The sequence below is a fragment of the Pristiophorus japonicus genome, chromosome 9 (assembly GCF_044704955.1).
Source record: "Pristiophorus japonicus isolate sPriJap1 chromosome 9, sPriJap1.hap1, whole genome shotgun sequence".
NCBI classification, from domain to species: Eukaryota; Metazoa; Chordata; class Chondrichthyes; family Pristiophoridae; genus Pristiophorus; species Pristiophorus japonicus.
In genome coordinates, this window is record NC_091985.1 from 66,022,659 (window position 1) to 66,041,975 (window position 19,317).

The 19,317-nt window shown below is 47.4% G+C and overlaps 1 protein-coding gene across 1 annotated transcript in view; it reads right to left on the reverse strand.

Moving 5' to 3' along the window:
• The window catches only part of kcnh1a (potassium voltage-gated channel, subfamily H (eag-related), member 1a), a 453,352-nt gene that overhangs the window by 389,455 nt on the left and 44,580 nt on the right, over positions 1 to 19,317 (reverse strand). The window contains exons 2-3 of the mRNA XM_070888701.1: positions 15,515 to 15,638; positions 5,945 to 6,051 (exon numbers count right to left, since the gene is read on the reverse strand). Of these exons, the coding sequence (XP_070744802.1) occupies positions 5,945 to 6,051; positions 15,515 to 15,638 (231 nt within the window). The remainder of the gene's footprint in view (positions 1 to 5,944; positions 6,052 to 15,514; positions 15,639 to 19,317) is intronic.

Here is a 19,317-nt window from a genome sequence, read left to right on the forward strand (position 1 = left end):
AAGAAGGGAGTCGGGTGTTTGTAGTCAAACTAGACAATGGACAAATTTGCAGAAAGCACCTGAACCAAACGAGGCTGCGGTTCACAGACTGCCCTGAACAACCTACAGCAGACACCATCTTTTTCGAGCCCACAACTCACACCCAAAAGATCATTGACACCACACCGGACCAGGAAATCGAACCCATCACGCCCAACAGCCCAGCAAGGCCAGGCTAACCTAGCAGCCCTGCAGGGCCAACAACATGCCAGCCCAGCGAGGGCACAGCCAACACACCAGAACAGACATTTGTACCGAGGCGGTCCACCAGGGAAAGAAAGGCTCCCGACCACCTCACCTTGTAAATAGTTTTCACTTTGACTTTGCTGGGGAGTGATGTTGTATATCTGTAAAGCATGCACTCCCATGTTCCGCCACCAGGAAGCTCATCCCCTGAAGTCCCAAGGGATCCCAGCATCCCTTGGGAGCACTGTATATAAGCCGGCCCCTAAGGCCTGTCCCTCACTCTGGAGTGTCTTATTAAAGACTGAGGTCACTCTGTTACTTTAACCTCCGTGTGTGCAGTCTCATCTGTGTTAGGAACACAATATTAATAAATTTAATAATTTAATGATTCATTAGTTAAAATTTGAAGGTACCATACTGTGCATTTCTTAATATCACTAAATTTGGAGTTACTATGGGCCCAAGTTTCCACACGATAAAAAACGGGCGCCCCTCCGAGCTGGGCACCCGTTTTTCGCGCCACAAAGTGCGCCTAAAAAACCCCTCCGTATTCTCTACCTCCCTGCAGGTCCTCTGGCCCTCGGCGCGGCGCAGCAGGAGATGTAGGGGGGGCGGAGCCAGGTCCCGGCGCTGAAAACAGTGCCGGGACCTCTGCACATGCAAGCTACAGTGGGCACGCAAGTGCAGTAGCTCCAGGCGCCCGAAACTGTGTGGGAGGGGCCCGAAGCACGCAGCCTCTAGCCCTGGCCGAATGGCCTCACTGGGGCTGCGTGAATAAGGCTCCCCCCCCCCCCCCCCCACTCCGGACCGGACTGGACCCGACCCGTCTGCCGCTCCTGCTTCCCCCACCCCCCCCCCCCCGAACCAGACCCGACCCGACCCGCCTGTCGCTGCTGCTCTTGCTTCCCCCCCGGACCCGACCCGACCCGACCCGCCTGTTGCTGCCGCTCCTGCTCCGCCCCCCCCGGACCAGGCCCGACCAGACCCGCCTGTCGCTGCCGCTCTTGCTCCGCCCCCCCCGGACCAGGCCCGACCAGACCCGAACGTCGCTGCCGCTCCTGCTTTCCCCCCCACCCAGGACCGGACCCGACCCGTCTGCCGCTGCCGCGGCCGCTCCTGCTCTCCCCCCCCCGGACCCGACCCAACCCGACCCGACCCGACCCGTCTGCCGCTCCTGCTTCCCCCCCCGCCGACCGGACCCGACTCGACCCGTCTGCGTCTGCCGCTGCCGCTCCCGCTCCCACCCGACTCTACTCCCGCCCCCGGACTGGATCCGACCTGACCTCCCCCTCCCCGACCTCCCCCCCCCCACTCCCCGACCTGACCTCCCTCCCTCCCTCCCTCCCCCCCCCCCCCGACCCGAACCGAACCTCTCTCCCCGACCCGACCCAACGCCACCTACCTCTGGTGCTGGGGACAGGCCCTGCCCGAAATCTCAGGCCCGGCCCGTTCAGCCTTCGGTCCCGACGGCAAACTGCTTCCTAAAGGCCTGCCTGAAGAACTTTCACACAGGTAGGAAGATGGTTTATTTAATCTTTTCTTTTGCTTATAAATTTTTATTCAGGTTGGATTTATTTGTATAATATTTGTATAAGTATAAATAAGGATTGATTGTAGAATTTAATAAGTTCCCTTCCCCCCCACCTCGTTCTGGACGCCTAATTTGTAACCTGCGCCTGATTTTTTAATGTGTAGAACAGGTTTTTTCAGTTCTACAAAAATCTTCACTTGCTCCATTCTAAGTTAGTTTGGAGTACGTTTTCACTGTGGAAACTTTGAAATTAGGCGTCAGTGGCCAGACACGCCCCCTTTTGAAGAAAAAATTCTGTTCCAATGTGGAACTGTTCTATCTGACTAGAACTGCAGAAAAAAAAATGTGGAGAATTGCGATTTCTAAGATAGTCCGTTCTCTACCAGTTGCTCCTAAAAATCAGGCGCACATCATGTGAAAACTTGGGCCCTATAAATGGTGTTATTATATTGTTTTGCTTTAATTAATAAGATGTGTTTATGATGCATAACTTGGAAGCTGAGAGTGCATTAATGGGACAGTGTTGAAAAGCATTGTGGGTGTTTACTAGTACTTGTGCTATATTAAACCATCGTTTTTTCATGTTTTCAAAAAAAAAAAATCGCTTCAACCAAGACCACATCGCTGCACTGGGGGAGGGCCAGCAGAGCTGCAGGAGCTGAGCGATCTGGAGGAGCGGGCCACAGCCCTCACTGGGGCACATGATCGCTCGACCACACGTGCTGGTGCTAATCCGGTGCTGGCACTATGTGAGTAACACATGATCCCCGGGATGTGCATAATGCATAAATTATACTGTACTGTAAAGCTAGTACCAATATGAAATATTATGAGAATGCCATGCAGTCTCAGTCAATTCTGTACATGTTCATTTCATGTCGTGTATATTGGTGAAATACGATGCAGTCATGTTGCACCTCCTCATATTCATGCACAATGTGAGCTAGGAAATGTAACCTTCACCCTCCCTCCCTCTCCCACCCCCCCTCCTTCCCTCACCTTTCTGCTTACCAATTCTGTCTTGTTTGCTAGCTGAACAGGAGCACGTAGTAGTGTTTACAGAGGAGCAAGAACAGGAGGATGACCTTGCTCAAGTGCAGCTAATGTTTGACCCGCTGCAGGAAGTCGACATCGAGGAGGTGCTGCAGTCCATTGAAGGGTCCTTCATGCCTGCGACCGCCTCTTCCTCAGCCGAATCAATTTTTCATGGATTCGCCTCCGAGGAAGTGGCCGGACCAAGCATTGTGCAGTAGTGTATACAGAGTGTTGTAGCCCCCATGCATAATCCGAGGAGGCTGCTTCGGAATGAGGTCCGTGCTACAAGACAGGCAGGCGTAGAGATGGACATGGTTGCGGTGACTAGGTCGAGCGTCGACATAGGTCGACAGCTCCTCGAGGCAATTGGTGCGCTCACACAAGTGATTGCAGCGCAATCAGCGTGCCATTCGGAGGAGGAGGCTGCGCGGTTTGTGGTGATGCAGCGAATCGCTGATTCCGTGGACGCTTTGAGGCGGCCAGTGGAATTGGGGAACAACACTGAACCCCAAAGTGTCGTACCAATTATGCCAGCAATACATGGGAGTCAGGAGAATGCAGATTCTTCTGGATCCGAGGACGGGTCATCAGACCCTACCACCTCTCCACATTCCCCACACTTGGCACTGCCACGGTCACCCCGGCTTCTGCAGCTGCGCTCGGGGCGCACTGTTGCACAACGCCCTGACATTGATGCCCGCAGGGGGAGGGGCAGGGGTATGCGCGATCCAAATAAACATTTGGGTGTCAGGTGAAGGTGGGAGGGGGGAAGGCGGTGGTCGCAAATGAATTAAAAATGCTTCCTGTCTTGGTCCATGACTGGGGGGGGGGGGGGGGGTTGGTATGTGTTGTTGTCTATTGTTAATATAAAAATGTATTCTGTTGTGTTAACTGTTAGTGGGTGGGTGTTAGTGTATGAAAAATTGTTTACTGCTTGGGATGTTGTGTTGTGTGTTAAAAATGCATTGATGACTTATTCAAATCTTGTTCATTTTTTTATTTTAAGTATTTTTCATTATTTAATAATAATTTATTTAACTATTTTTTAAAAATTTACTTTACACTCAGCTTTTTTCAAAGTTAAAATAACTTTTATTGAACTTAATTTTTTGTGCTGTGTTTCACTCACTTTTGATAAATGAGGGGTCAACAATCAATACAATCAATATAAGGGTCACAAACAATGGACATTTTAACTGAACTCGGAACCATTCAAGCAAAACGTTCATTTATGAGCTGCTGACGTAACAGTAAGCACTGCATGTCTTCTCCAGCAGTTTTGGGTTGGCTAGTATCATGGTTTCATTGCCAGACTTCTCATCGATCTCCTGTTCCTCACCTTCCTCTTCCACTTCTCTAACTGGCTCGTCCACTATATCCTGAGGTAGACCTGCAATCCCCTGCGACATTTCCTGCCCCCTTCCGATTGACAAGTTATGCAACATGTAATACACCACAATGAACTCCGTGACCTGCTCCGGATGGTATTGTAAGTTGCCTCCAGTGGTCCAAGCATCTGAAGCGCTGTTTCAGCACTCCAATTGTCTTTTCGACTATATTGCGTGTGGCTATATGGCTTTGATTGTAGCGATGCTCAGCTCCTGTCTGAGGCTTACACAGGGGGGTCAAGAGCCAGGTGGCGAGGCCGTATCCTTTATCACCAAACATCCAGCATTGACCGTGTGGCTGACTTTTAAAGAGATCGGAGATAGTGCTCTCACGTAAGATGTGCGCATCATGAATGCTCTCCGGAAAATTGGCATTTACTGCCATGATTGTTTGATTGTGGTCGACAGCGAGCTGCACATTCAGGGAGTGGAATCCCTTTCGGTTATGAAACAACTCTACATCCTCAAAGGGTGCTCGCAGGGCGATGTGTGTGCAGTCTATCGCACCCTGAACCTTAGGGAAATTTGCTATTCTTGAGAATCCCAACGCCCTTTCACTCTGTGTCTCCCTGGTCATTGGGAAGTTTATAAAGTCAAACCTTCGTGCGTAAAGCGCTTCTGTCACCTGCCAAATGCAGCAATGTGTGGCGTGCTGAGAGATGCAGCATATGTCGCCAGCTGATACCTGAAAGGAGCCCGATGCATAGAATGAAAGTGCCGCAGTCACCTTAACCTCAACGGACAGAGCGGTTCTGATGGTGCTGGTAGGCTGTAGGTCTCCCTTAATGAGCTGGCATATCTCACTGACGACCTCCTTTCGGAAGCGCAGCCATCTAACACAAATGTTCTCAGAAAAGTCCAGGTACGATCGCTTATTCCTGTAAATGCGTTGTGGGTAACGTCTCCTCCTCCTCAGCAGTCTACCACCTCTTTGAATGGGCACATAATACTCTCCAATAAACCTTCTTCCAGATTCACTCTGCAGCATGTAATTAGAAGCCAGCATTGGTAGAGAAATTACAGGCCCCATTTTTTTTTTTAAAAGGTAAATTTACTGAAAATTGTTCTAAAATTAATCAAATTTCATTAATCTCTCCTCAAATTAAAGAAGATATTTTTATAAACCCCTGAAATTAAAAGTATTCCTAAAAAACAACAATTAAATGCTCCAAAAAACGATTGAAGTTTAATCTGCAATTTAATACAGCTGCAGCTCTGATTACAAAATGGCGTCCACATCGCTGGGCGGTAAGGTCTTAAAAACGATAAAACGGGCACTAAATCGGTAGTAATTGAACGATAAAAACCAGAAAGTTTAGCCCAGAGCCTCTATTTATGAAGCCCAGGATCAGTATGCTTTTTTAACCACTTTCTCAAACTGCCCTGTCACCTTCAACGATTTATAAATATATACCCCCAGGACTCTCTGGTGATGCATCCCCTTTAGAATTGTATCCTTTAGTTTATATTGCCTCTCCTCGTTCTTCCGAACAAAATGTATCACTTTGCACTTTTCTGCATTAAATTTCATCTGCCACATGTCTGCCCATTCCACCAGCCTGTCTATGTCTTCTTGAAGTCTCTCTTGTAATCTTGAAGTTATTTTGTAAAGTACTTCTGAATGGAAAAAAAATATTATTCCGCCTAAAACCAAAAAAAGTATTAATTTCTTAATCATGCATTGTCTATATTTCCACTGCAACTAAATCAATATTACAATCTTTTGGTGTTATAAACAATAAATTCTTAAAATGTTTTTACTTACTGTTCTTTTTGTACATAAGGATTTCAAATGAGTTTATCTCGTAGTTTTCAAATGTCTGTTGTACTTTCTCAGTTGTTTCTTTGTCTGTTAACTCCCCAAACATGAAACTGTGAATGTAAATCAAATTTAAAATTACAATTATTGGTGTAACATTTTCATGTTATGTTTCAAACGGCATTAAAATGTAACATTTCACCCAAATTCATATTCAACATTTTGATCTTAATTTACAACTCCTTGTTGGCTTTCTCTACTGTCAATGATAAACACACCATATAGTGCAGCATTGAGCTACACAGAAGAAGAAAGTCTAAGTTCAACAACTGTTCCGTGCTGAGTCTGCTGATCTCTCCTGGGATGTTACGGGTGCTCCAGCACCAGCCAGTGCCTAATCTAAAGAACATACCTGCAAGACTGGCACTCCTAATGGCTGCCTAATGAAGGCTGCTAGAAAGTAATCTTGCACATGTTGGGTGAGGACAGCATAAGGCTTAAATCTGATGCGCCAGAGTTCAAGAACTGACACTCGCTGTCTAGCCTCAGATATAAAGGGCTGGATTTTCAAGTTTTAGCGATTTTGCACGTTTTCGGCCGATAATCGCGGAGCTAAAACGTTTTTACCGCTGGGTTACCGTTACTGCCAGAGCACGCAACTTTCGGCAAATGGTAAAGATCGTTAGCAATAACGCCGGCATTGCACAATAAAATTTGTGCACCGGAGCCGAAAGTTGCGACCAAAAAAAAAAAATCGGACCTTCTGCGCAAGCGCAAATTTTATTTTTTGGAACTTTTTCTTCTCCCCGCACTTCTGGTCAGCTGTCGATCGCAAACGCTAATGCAGGCAAGGAGCACCCGCACATGCACAGTACACCCAGGGCTGAATCAGCCATTTTACAATTTGATTTTCACGATGGAAGATGAGGAGAGTAGACAGAGAGCCAGAAGGTTCAGCCCGGAGGCGAACGAGGCCCTCGTCAGTGCAGTGGAACGAAGATGGGCCAAATTGAACAGGAGGGGTGGAAGTAGACCCCCACCCCCCCATCGGTCTTCAGAAAAATTTGGAGCAAAATAGCTGAGGTGGCCTCTGCCGCCGACACTATCCGAACGACCCCCACACAGTGCCGAAAGAGGTTCAACGATCTTTGTAGGGTCGTTAAAGTACAATTTTTATTGATGCATTCCTTCATTACTTAAATTATAAATCTGACACATTATTAATTCGAAGCTGTTGGTATAGGTAGACTTAGTGTTGCACCCTATTTGCCATGAATGATCTTTACACATTATTAAGATGACTTTCTGAGATCTTAAAAGATGTTTCTGCACTTCAACGTCTTCCTCATGAACCATGTGCAACTTCCAGGGCCATTAAACAGAGGACTGTATTACATGCACACAGTATGGTGTAAGAGCTTTGGTGGCTATCTGTGTGCACAAGAGCAGAAGGGCTAGTAACCATTCCCATTGTCAGCTTTGCAGGCAAAGAAGTCCCACAACCGCCGTGAGCAGTGGCGGACGGGTGGCGGTCCGCACCTTTGACAGACATCGAGGAGCGAGTGGCCGGTCTGATCGGTGCCTCAGGGAGGGTAACTGTCCGTGGGGATGCCGACTTCCCCCGTTCCCATCGGATAGTGAGGGTTTTAAAAGTTTACAAATTCTGTTCAAGTTCAATGTTCAATAAATTTTATTTAAGTTTCAAAATCACGTTTAACAAGTTTATAATGTTTATTAAATTCTTTTGTTCATGTTAACCATTCCTGTGTAGTGTCTCATTTGCAGAATAAGAAGAGGAATAATCTACATGATGGGATAGAGTGGCCAGGCAACAGTCAAACGTACCGTTCACTCTTCAAGCAAAACAGTGAATTATGAGCTGCCGATGCAAGGCTTTTGCAGCGGCGAAAACTCGATGAGGCCTCCCCTGTGGTTGTGCTGATGGCATGGGTTCTTCGCCAGGCTCCTCTTCCTCCTTCTCCCCTCTCTTCTGAGGTGCTCCTGCAGTCCCCATTGGCAAATCCTATCCCCCTCATGATGGCTAAGTTGTGTAGCATGCAGCACACCACAATGAACACAGAGACCTGCTGAGGGGAGTATTGCAGGCAGCCTCCAGAGTGGTCCAGGCATCGAAAGCGCTGCTTGAGCACTCCAACTGTGTTCGACAATGTTGCGTGTGGCTGCATGTCATTATAGCGATGCTCGGCTTCAGACTGAGGGTTCCGGAGGGGGGTCATGAGCCAGGTGGCGAGGCCGTAACCTTTGTCCCCGAACATCCAGCTCTGGCCTTGTGGCTGACGCTCGAACAATCCTGAGACAGCGCTCTCACGCAAGATGAAAACATCATGGATGCTCCCTGGATATTGGGCATTGACTGCCATGATGCACTGAGTATGGTCACAGAAGATCTGTACATTCATGGAGTGGAATCCTTTTCGGTTTCGATAAATCTCTGGACTGAGTAAAGGTGCTCGCAAGGCAATGTGCATAAAGTCAATGGCATCCTGAACCTTGGGGATGCCAGAAAATCGTCCAAAACCTAGAGCCCTCTCATTCTGAACCTCCTGCGTGCATCCTGCATACGTAGAGTGCAGTAATCACCTGGCGAACACTGCAATGTGTAGCGTGCTGCGAGATGGAGCATATGTCCCCTGTTGGTGCCTGAAAGGAGCCAGAGGCATAGAAGGTAAGTGCCACAGTCACCTTCAGCTTGATGGGCAGTGCAGTCCTGTTGCCGCTGGTAGGCTGTAGGTCTGCCTTTATGAGCTGACATATCTCTGTGACCACCTCTTTTTGGAAGTGCAGCCTTCTAATGCACTGTGCCTCAGACAGCTGCGGGTATCAGCACTGTTCCCTGTAAACTCGTGGGGGGTATGGCCTCCTCCCCATACGTCTGCGACCTCTTCGATTACTTTCGAAATGCTTATCAGTAAACCTTCTTGAAGCTCAAAGCTGTACAGATATAGCAGCCAGGAATAATGGCTGACATAGAGGAGCCCCCATTTTTTTTTTAAATGTCCTTAAATCTCCTTTAAAACAAACTATAAACTCACAAACAACTTCACTGTGAAATACGCAGCCTTCTTCTCCCAATCCTTTCATGCACTGAACTTCTGTTCCGTTTTTAAAATGGCGCCATTAGTGCCGGGTGCGCCCTGGGTCTGACCTGGGTTTGATTGCTTTTTGCTCGCGGGTTCCCAGGTGGATGGTAAATCGGGCGATATCGGCGAAAGTTCCACCCGGGGCACTAGCGCAGCGTAGAACGCTGATTGACGTCATCCAAACGATGAAAACATCGGGCAGGCACTAAGTTTTAGCACCGCCGCAAAACCACCGCCGAAAGTCCCGCCCGGGCGCAACATGTTGTGCACCTCGTTTAGCGCCAAAAAGAGTCATTTTTACAATTCGCCCAGGCGCTAAACGGGGCACAAATCCCTTGAAAATCCAACCCTTTAAAGAATAATTATTGTTGGCTACTAGTAACTAATTGAACTGATCTCCTTCAGGAAAGAAAAACAGAATTATTCTGTCATTCTTGTATTTTGTCGAAATAGGCTACTCCAGACTCCTAATGGAAACTTCAGACTCCAAACAACTTGTCCCAACATTCATGGATATAATACCTTTAAAGACAGAATCTCGCATTCAGGAAACCTTTTATAAATCAGCTATTCAAATTAGGATAAATTTTCTTTGCTTTGTTCCTTCCATTACTATTGATTTTTGTTTAATCGGTGCTGATGACTTTGTCAGAGCACTGACTCTCCGCTGCTGACAGCATAAGTGAACTGAATTAACATTAATAGGGTTAGTAATAGTAACCTGTAATAATTTAGCAATAATCATGTTTCTTAGTTTCTTCTCAGCCTTTGAAGCAATGGATGAAATTTTCAACTTTGATAGCAGCATAAAACAGTCCGACTCTGATCTGTTATACATTCCCCCTTCCCTTCCCATTAGAGGCCTTGTCTTCAGTCACCCGGAACCCCAAGCTCTGAAATTCCCTCATTAACCTTCCACTTCCCTACCTATCCCTCTTCCTTTAAGACCCTTAAAGTAAATCTCTTTGACAAAGCTCTTTGTCTCCCCTCCCAGTATTTCCTTCATTAACTCAGTGCACATTTTCCTCGTGAAGTGCCTTTGGACATTTCTTCTATGTTAAAAGTGCTATATAAATGAAAGTTGTTCTAGTTATTACAATTCCCCCACCCCCCTTACCTTTTAATCTCCACTTAACCTTCTTTGCTCTAAGGCGAATAACCCTAGCTTCTCCAGTCTCTCCACAAAACTGAAGTCCCTCATCACTGGTACAAATCTAGTAAATCTCTTCTGCACCCTTTCTCAGGCCTTGACATCATTCCTAAAGTATGGTGCCCAGAATTGGTACCAGGGCTCCAAGGGTTAGATTTTGAGGAGTTGAGATTGCATAAACTGGGTTTGAATGCCCTGGAATTTAAAAGGTGAAGCGATAATTTGATTGAGGTTTTTAGGATTTGATAGGGTAGACAGAGAGAAACTTTTTCTGCTGGTAGGGGAGTCTAGGACAAGAGGCCATTCAGAAGAAAAGTTAGGAACCACTTCATCACACAAAGGATGGTAGAAGTGTGGAACTCTCTCCCACAAAAGCAGTAGATGCTTAATAATTTTAAACTTGAGATCGATAAATTTTTGCTAGCTAAGGGTATTTAAGGGATACGGAGCCAACGTGGGTGGAGTAAATTATGTATTAATTCTTTAAATGCTAGCCATTGCTTGTCTGCCGTCATATCTTTTAATGTAGTTTCCCAATCTACCTTAGCCAATTCGCCCCTCATACCTATGTAGTTTGCTTTGTTTAGATGCAAGACCCTAGTTTTGGATGTAACTAAATCACCTTCAAACTCAATATAAAATTCTATCGTATTATGGTCACTCTTCCCTAAAGGCCTCTTTACTATAAGGTTATTAATTAATCCTTTCTTTTGAGTTAACAATGCAATTGGGGCAATTGAGGGCTAGGGAGAAGATACTTAGCAAGAATTAGCCACATGATGATAAGGATAAAAGGAGAGCTGATGAATCTTTTAAGTCCTTGATAATATGGTACACTGTAGCATTGTGTAATGTACTATGATTTTCTTTGTCTGCATCATGATCTGTAGAATTGGTCAAATGAAGCTTAGACTAAAAGAGCAAATGGCTTGAGAAAGTTATATGATGCCAACAAGATGAGAGCCTTAGATAAGGCCATGTAGGGTAAACAGGGCTGTTGGAGATTGAGACTGAGAAGTTGTCAAGGAAACCATTTTCTTGGTTTATTTCTGTAGTTTAAAAACCCTAATATGAAAGGTTGACATATATATGAAACAACAAAATGCTGACATTAAAAAAGTCATCTACCCTTGGAAATCATGCACGGTGAGAGATGGTTTACAACATAGTTCAGCACCCATGGGTGAAGTTTGGGGTGGACAAATTTCCTATGCTCAATATGAGGCAAATATACAAGCTTAAGGCTTTTGCAGGCTTCCATTTTAGAATAATGTTTTCTATATGAACCTTATAGATCTTTGTTTCAGAAAATAATATTTTTAGATACAGTACAGATTGAGCATCTGAAATCCGGAAACCTCGGGACCGAGGCTGTTCCGGATTCCGGGTATTTCTGGATTTTGGAATGCCTTTGCATAGGCCAAGGTAGGTGGAGTCTGGCAGCCGAGGTAAGGGGGGGAGAGAGGGGGGAGAAGGCGGGGAGCCGGGGCCGGGGCGAGGTCAGGCCACCGAGGGCTGGGGCAGGCGAAGTCGCGGCGAGCAAAGTCGCGGCGAAGTCGAGCTGGAGGTTGGGCCACCAAGGGCTGGAGTGAGGTAGAGCCGGGGCGAGGTCGGGCCGCCGAGGATCGGGGCGAGGTCGGGCTGCCGAGGATCGGGGCGAGGTCGGGCCGCCGAGGATCGGGGCGAGGTCGGGCTGGAGGTTGGGCCACCAAGGGCTGGAGTGAGGTAGGGCCGGGGCGAGGTCGGGCCGCCGAGGATCGGGGCGAGGTCGGGCTGGAGGTTGGGCCACCAAGGGCTGGAGTGAGGTAGGGCCGGGGCGAGGTCGGGCCGCCGAGGATCGGGGCGAGGTCGGGCCGCCGAGGATCGGGGCGAGGTCGGGCTGGAGGTTGGGCCACCAAGGGCTGGAGTGAGGTAGGGCCGGGGCGAGGTCGGGCCGCCGAGGATCGGGGCGAGGTCGGGCTGCCGAGAATTGGGGCGAGGTCGGGCTGCCGAGGGCCGGAGCGAAGTTGGGGCGGGCGAAGTCGAGCCGTCGAGGCGGGGGGAGTCCGGATTTCAGAACATTTTCCGGTTTCCGGATGACCGCGCTACAGACCGGCCCGGTGTCCAGATTCCGGAACATTCTGAATTTTGGAACTCCGGATTTCGGACCCTCAACCTGTATATGAGTACCCCTGTAATTTGAGACATGACATATGGTAAGTGTAGTATGCTTGAAGAGAACAGGTGTATATTAAATTTGGTCTGTGATACTCAGAGACTAAATCTGAAACAAAAATCTAATTTGCATATGTAGTTTTATTAGGCAGCAAATGATTGGAAACTTGTCTAGTCAAGCATGGCCTTGGAGCATGTCAAGTAAAGGAGGCATTCTTGTTATCTTATGTTTTATGGGATGGTTTAAGGGAGACCAGATAGGGTTTTATCTCAGATGAGGATGAAGGGTGTGTTTTAATGTATATAAGCCTAGACTTAGAGCACTGACATTACAATATTCTTGGAGCAAAACTGGACATGCTCAAGTGGTAGCAAAGCCATTCGAGATCTAGCGCCTCAAACTCTTATAGATGTTAACAGGTTGTATCTGTCTTAAACTGACCATGGGCCCAAGTTTCCACATGATTCGCGCCTGATTTTTAGGAGCAACTGGTGGAGAACGGACTATCTTAGAAATCGCAATTCTCCACATTTTTTTTTCTGCAGTTCTAGTCAGGTAGAACAGTTCTAGTTTAGAACAGAATTTTTTCTTCAAAAGGGGGCGTGTCCGGCCACTGACGCCTGATTTGAAAGTTTCCACAGTGAAAACGTACTCCAAACTAAAGTAGAATGGAGCAAGTGAAGATTTTTGTAGAACTGAAAAAACCTGTTCTACACATTAAAAAATCAGGCGCAGGTTACAAATTAGGCGTCCAGAACGAGGTGGGGGGGAGGGGGGGGGGGGAAGGGAACTCATTAAATTCGACAATAAATCCTTATTTATACAAATATTATACAAATAAATCCAACCTGAATAAACATTTATAAGCCAAGAAAAGATTAAATAAACCATCTTCCTACCTGTGTGAAAGTGCTTCAGCCAGGGAGAATTCTGTAGCCGTTCGTGCCGCTGAGCGGGAGGGGGAGAGAGAGAGAGAGAGAGCGAGGGGAGGAGAGAGAGAGAGTGGGGGGAGGAGGGAGGGAGAGAGGGAGGGAGAGAGAGATAGGGGGAGGGAGGGAGAGGGAGAGAGGGGGAGAGAGAGAGGGGGAGAGAGAGGGGGAGAGAGAGAGAGAGGGAGGGAGGGAGAGAGGGAGGGAGGGAGGGAGGGAGAGAGGGAGGGAGGGAGGGAGAGAGAGAGGGAGGGAGAGAGGGAGGGAGGAGGGGAGGGAGAGAGAGAGAGGGAGGGGAGGGAGAGAGGGAGGGGGGGGTGTCGGGGAACAGGAGCGCGGTCGGGTCGGGGCGGGGGAGCGGGTGTCGGGTGTCGGGTCGGGGCGTGGGGGGGAGCGTGTGTCGGGTCGGGTCGGGTCTGATCGGCGGGGTTGGGGGGGAGCGGGTGTCGGGTCGGGTCGGGTCGGGTCGGGTCTGATCGGCGGGGGGGGGGGGGGGAGCGGGTGTCGGGTCGGGTCGGCGGGGGAGCGGGTGTCGGGTCGGGTCTGGTCGGCGGGGCGGGGGGGGGGGGAGCGGGTGTCGGGTCTTGTCGGGCGGGGAGCAGGAGCTGGCCGTGGGAGGAGCCTTCTTCACGCAGCCCCAGTGAGGCCATTCAGCCAGGGCTAGGGGCTGCGTGCTTCGGGCCCCTCCCACACAGTTCGGCGCCTGGAGCTACTGCACTTGCGTGCCGACTGTAGCGCGCATGTGCAGAGGTCCCGGCACTGTTTTCAGCGCCGGGACCTGGCTCCGCCCCACCCCCCCCACAGCTCGTGCTGGCTGCGCCGAGAGCCAGAGGACCTGTAAGTAGGTGGAGAATACCGAGGATTTTTTTAGGCGCCGTTTTAGGTGCGAAAAACGGGCGCCCAGCTCGGAGGGGCGCCCGTTTTTTTTCTTGTGGAAACTTGGGCCCTATAAGTGTAACCATTGTACTTTAACTTCTTTACTTCTTGTACTGTAATTTCTTTTGTAACTGTAATAAACATACATTTTGGAACAAGGCTCTGAGTATCAGACCGCATCTAAAATAAATCACTTACACCTGTTCCTCTCAAGCATATTACACTTACCATATGTCATGTCACAAATTACTCATATACTGTATCCAAAAATATTATTTTCTGAAACAAAGATCTAATTTGCATTTGAATTAATCAACTTTATCTGCTTCACCAACTCTCTAAGGAGCCTGTTCCATAGATGAACCATTCACTCATTGAAATAATATTTCCACAGATTTGTTTTGAATTTACCCCCCTTAAAGTGCACGCTGTGTCCTCTGGTTCTACTGTTCTGGACAAGGTGCAACAACTTTCTACATCATCCCTCTGAACTGCTGCAGGCCTTTAAATTTTGCAGCAACATATAGCTTTCTGCCCCTCCTTGGCAACCCCCAATGGATACCATTTCTGATGTCAAGTGTTCACTCACATTATGTAAATGTGGCTGAACCCAGAAACTTTGGAGGGGACAGCCGAGTTCTCATTCCAATTTTTCCCAAGCAAAAAATATAGGGTTGTGTCTTTGCGTTAGTTCACCTCAGTAAAACTGTTGGTCTTAGCAGAATCTATACATCCGTTCTGATATTGCTGTCACAGCACGCACTATTTAAAACAATACACAAGGTATATATTATAAAACCACTAAAATATACTAATAAAAATTATACCAAAGTTAATCATAAATTTTTGAAAATGATTTTAGGTGATGACTAAACTCTGCTGCACAAAGAAATGCATCATCTATAAATTTCATTAATTCATAATTAAATTATATTTGGATCATTTAAAGCTTTTGGTAACTGTGCTTTTAATACAATTTGCATTAATTAGGCTTGGGTGTCCTTTATGCAGTTTATCTGAATATAAAACAAGAATCACATTACAAAAATGCAACAAAATAAAATGAATTTAAAATTTACCAACATAATGACACATTATGTTAGATGATAATTTTGAACTGGAAAAATCATTGACAATTGCTTCGGGATATCATTGGAACTTGACAAATGAAGAAATTCCCTGCGTACATTCAAACAAATCATTGGTTACTCATGAATTGCAAATAAATACTGATGCAAAATGTGTTCCAGTTGATCAGATTATTCTGTATGTTTGTAACCTTTACAAACATACAGAATAATATGATGCACTGGAACACATTTTATTTTGAAAATGAAAATAAAATGCTGTCACATCTTTTAATACCTGCACGTGCTGCTCTTTTGCATAACTTCTGCTCGATGATATCCAGACAGTTTGCAGAATCCATCATTGCTGTATACAATAGGCCAGTCCACTATCTGGGCATTCCCAAGTACAAAATTTGTGTCTGTAGAAAAAGAAAATAGATTTAAAAACATATCTCATTTTGACAGAGTGTTAAGGTTTAATATTAGGTTCAGAATGCTAGAGGGTAATTTTGATTTCATTGACTTCAATGGAAATGAAAATCAGGAGAGATGGATCGATATCACCAGTTCACCAGAAGTCAAAATTAACTGCTATTATTTTAGCTCTAGGTCCAGAGTTTCAATCTAACACATCTGTTGAAATTAAAGTTGCTGCACATGCTCAGCTGGTAACCTTTACTGTACTGAGTAAAGTTAACACTTTTCAAAATACAAATCTGGTTTGGTTCTTACCACATCTGTAAGTGATGAATATTATATTCTAAAAAAATGTACAGAATCAAGGAAGATTAATTAATTCATGGCACTTTGGAAATCAATGGGAAAAATATTTCTGTTGTATACTTTTGACTTTGAACTGCTACAAGAGGATTTTATAAGAAATAAGAAACAGGAACAAGAGTAGGCCATACGGCCCCTCGAGCATACGGCCCCCCATTCAATAAGATCATGGCTGATCTGACTCAGCTCCACTTCCTTGCCCGCTCCCCATAACCCCTTATCCCCCTTATAGTCGGAATTAAGTTAGATTGATAATTACAAATAAGGTTGCAGTACTGAAAAAGTTGGTGGAACTTAAACTGGAAAAGGTAATGGGCTAGAACCTCCACTTTTGTGGGAGGGCGATATTTCCGGCGTGGGCAGTAAAAAAGTTTTTTCAGATCGCCGGCTTCTCGCCCATCCTCAAACCACCTAGTCTCCACTTTTGAAAATGGGTGTTACCACGAGCGATATAAAATGGGCGGCAGCGTTAAATTTTTCTGACCTTCTCCCATAAAGTGTGGCCGTCCTTAGCAACGGCATGGCAACGCTCGATTCCCACGATTCTGGAGGTCAAGGGTCACCATGACATGCACAGAAGAGGAGACAGAGAGAGAGGGAGCTCAGAGGGACTGAAGGCGTGGCTGGGTGTGGTGTGGCTGCTTTGGGAGGAAGGAGGGAGACTTTAGAGCTTCACAGCAAGTAGGCAAACAAAAAGTAGCTGTTACCAGCCACATATTTGACCAAATTTGGCCTATAATGGAGAAAGAGGAGGAGGCATCACAGCACGCTGTGGAGACTGACGTAGGAGAGAGCAATGAGCTGGGAGAGGAGCACATTGGAGGGCGCAAAAGAGCCAGGAGGTTCTCGGACGAGGCAAATGCCTTCCTCCTGCAGGAGGTCGAGTTACGCTGGGGTGATTTGACACAGGGAGGGCGTGGGAAGCCCGCCCCAAAGGCCTACCAGAAGATATGGACCAAGTTAACACAGATGGTCTCATCGGCGACCAACGAGGTGCGTGAGGGCAACCAATGCCGCAAACAATGGAACGATCTTGTGGGATCCACAAGAGTAAGTATTACATTTATTTACATGTACTTATGTATTTATATAATTTGATTTGTAACAGTCATGAGTGACTATCAGCAGATGTGAGGTCTTGCACTTTTACCGGGAATGTTTTACTCAAAGCCTGCAGTCACGGTGTACGTCTTTAGGTAAAGAATGATAATTATCATAATAATCATGATTACATCTGTCGTTGTGTGTTGTATCAGTCTCTGTGACAGTACCTAGCAATAATATCACGCCATGTCATCCTGCCACCTTTTACAGAAGAAGCTATCGATTATGAGCTCTGTGCAGAGGCGAACGGGTGGGGGGCCACCAGTCCCCAGCGACATCACTGACATGGAGGAGCGTGTGCTCGCACTCGTGGGAAAGCACCCCGTTCAACCACAGATGCAGCTGCAGACCCTGAAGTGATGCCACGTGAGTAAAGCTTACGCCATTGCGTCATGCAAAGTCTATAGATGCCACACCTGCTCATATCCGAACAATCACATATGATAGGTAATTTCTAAAATTGTCAAAGTAATAATGCTGGCCTAATGAAAATTATTGCAATGCACAATGTGTCGATGGTCATGAAATGTAATGTCTGCGATGATTTTGATAGCGATGGTGCTTTTGTCGTGCATATGCTGTGTGTAGCGTCGACTCACCTTGTCACCCTAGCACCCCCTTCTCCTCTAAAAACCTCATTTGTGTTTTGCAGCTCAGCCAACAGTGCAGCCCCAGGCAAGGCCACAGAGGCCAGAAGGTGGGGGCGCGGGGCAGGAGTTGGCGGACAATCCTACTACATCTGGTGCGGAGGAGCTCTGATTGTCGCCGGTCAATTTGCTGGGTCAGTTCTCCACGGATGAGAGTACGGACTTCGAAGAACCTGCATCGCCACACTCCAGAACCCATTCCACCCCAAGGCCATCTAGTGGTCCTCCGGTCATTCCCGCTTCCACTCTGGAGGTACCGGCCCCAAGCTCCTCGCCACAGGGCACCCCATTTGTCCCTGACGACGTCAACCCCGCAGAGGCCTTGTAGATGCAGCAGGGCCATTCCATGAGCGCAACATGAGAGCAAAGAGATGGTACAGTTGTCCAGGAGGACTGTAGACATTGGTGACCGGCTCATCGAAGCATTGGGGGTGGCATATCCCGACAGCTGGCCACCATGACAGAGTACATTCCGTGCATGGCGGAGGCCCTGGATGCGATAGCCAGGAACACTGCTGCCACAGGCCTCCCAGTGGTCCCCGAGCACGGCACTCCACCCCTAGGTTCCGCACCACCACTGTGAACGACAGATGAGAGCAAGATCCTGCTTCTGCATCAGAGAATGTTGCCACCTCGGCTCTCCGCGATTCCGTACCCGTCCAAAGATCGCCTCTGCCTTCACCCCCCCCCCAATGAGGCACCGCTTGAAGAACTCCTCGGCCAGGCACCGTGGAGTGAGGAGGGGAAGGGATAGAGGTAGGAAGGAAAGTGAGGTGCATCTGTGCAGGTGATGGCTGTGTTATATCTCCATGTGGGTGTATGCAATTTGTGGCAATGTGTGGGGGCTGGGAACCACTCTCCTGCTTTGCCTTTGTGTTCTGTGTACTGAACACAATATTTCTGGTGGGGCCTCACCAAGGCCCTGTACAACTGCAGTAAGACCTCCCTGCTCCTATATTCAAATCCCCTAGCTATGAAGGCCAACATACCATTTGCCTTCTTCACCGCCTGCTGTACCTGCATGCCAACTTTCAATGACTGATGAACCATGACACCCAGGTCTCGCTGCACCTCCCCTTTTCCTAATCTGCCGCCATTCAGATAATATTCTGCCTTCATGTTTTTGCCACCAAAGTGGATAACCTCACATTTATCCACATTATACTGCATCTGCCATGTATTTGCCCACTCGTCTAACCTGTCCAAGTCACCCTGCAGCCTCTTAGCGTCCTCCTCACAGCTCACACCGCCACCCAGTTTAGTGTCATCTGCAAACTTGGAGATATTACACTCAATTCCATCATCTAAATCATTAATATATATTGTAAAGAGCTGGGGTCCCAGCACTGAGCCCTGCGGCACTCCACTAGTCACTGCCTGCCATTCTGAAAAGGACCCGTTTATCCCGACTCTTTGCTTCCTGTCTGCCAACCAGTTCTCTATCCACGTCAGTACATTACACCCAAAACCATGTGCTTTGATTTTGCACACCAATCTCTTGTGTGGGACCTTGTCAAAAGCCTTTTGAAAGTCCAAATACACCACATCCACTGGTTCTCCCTTGTCC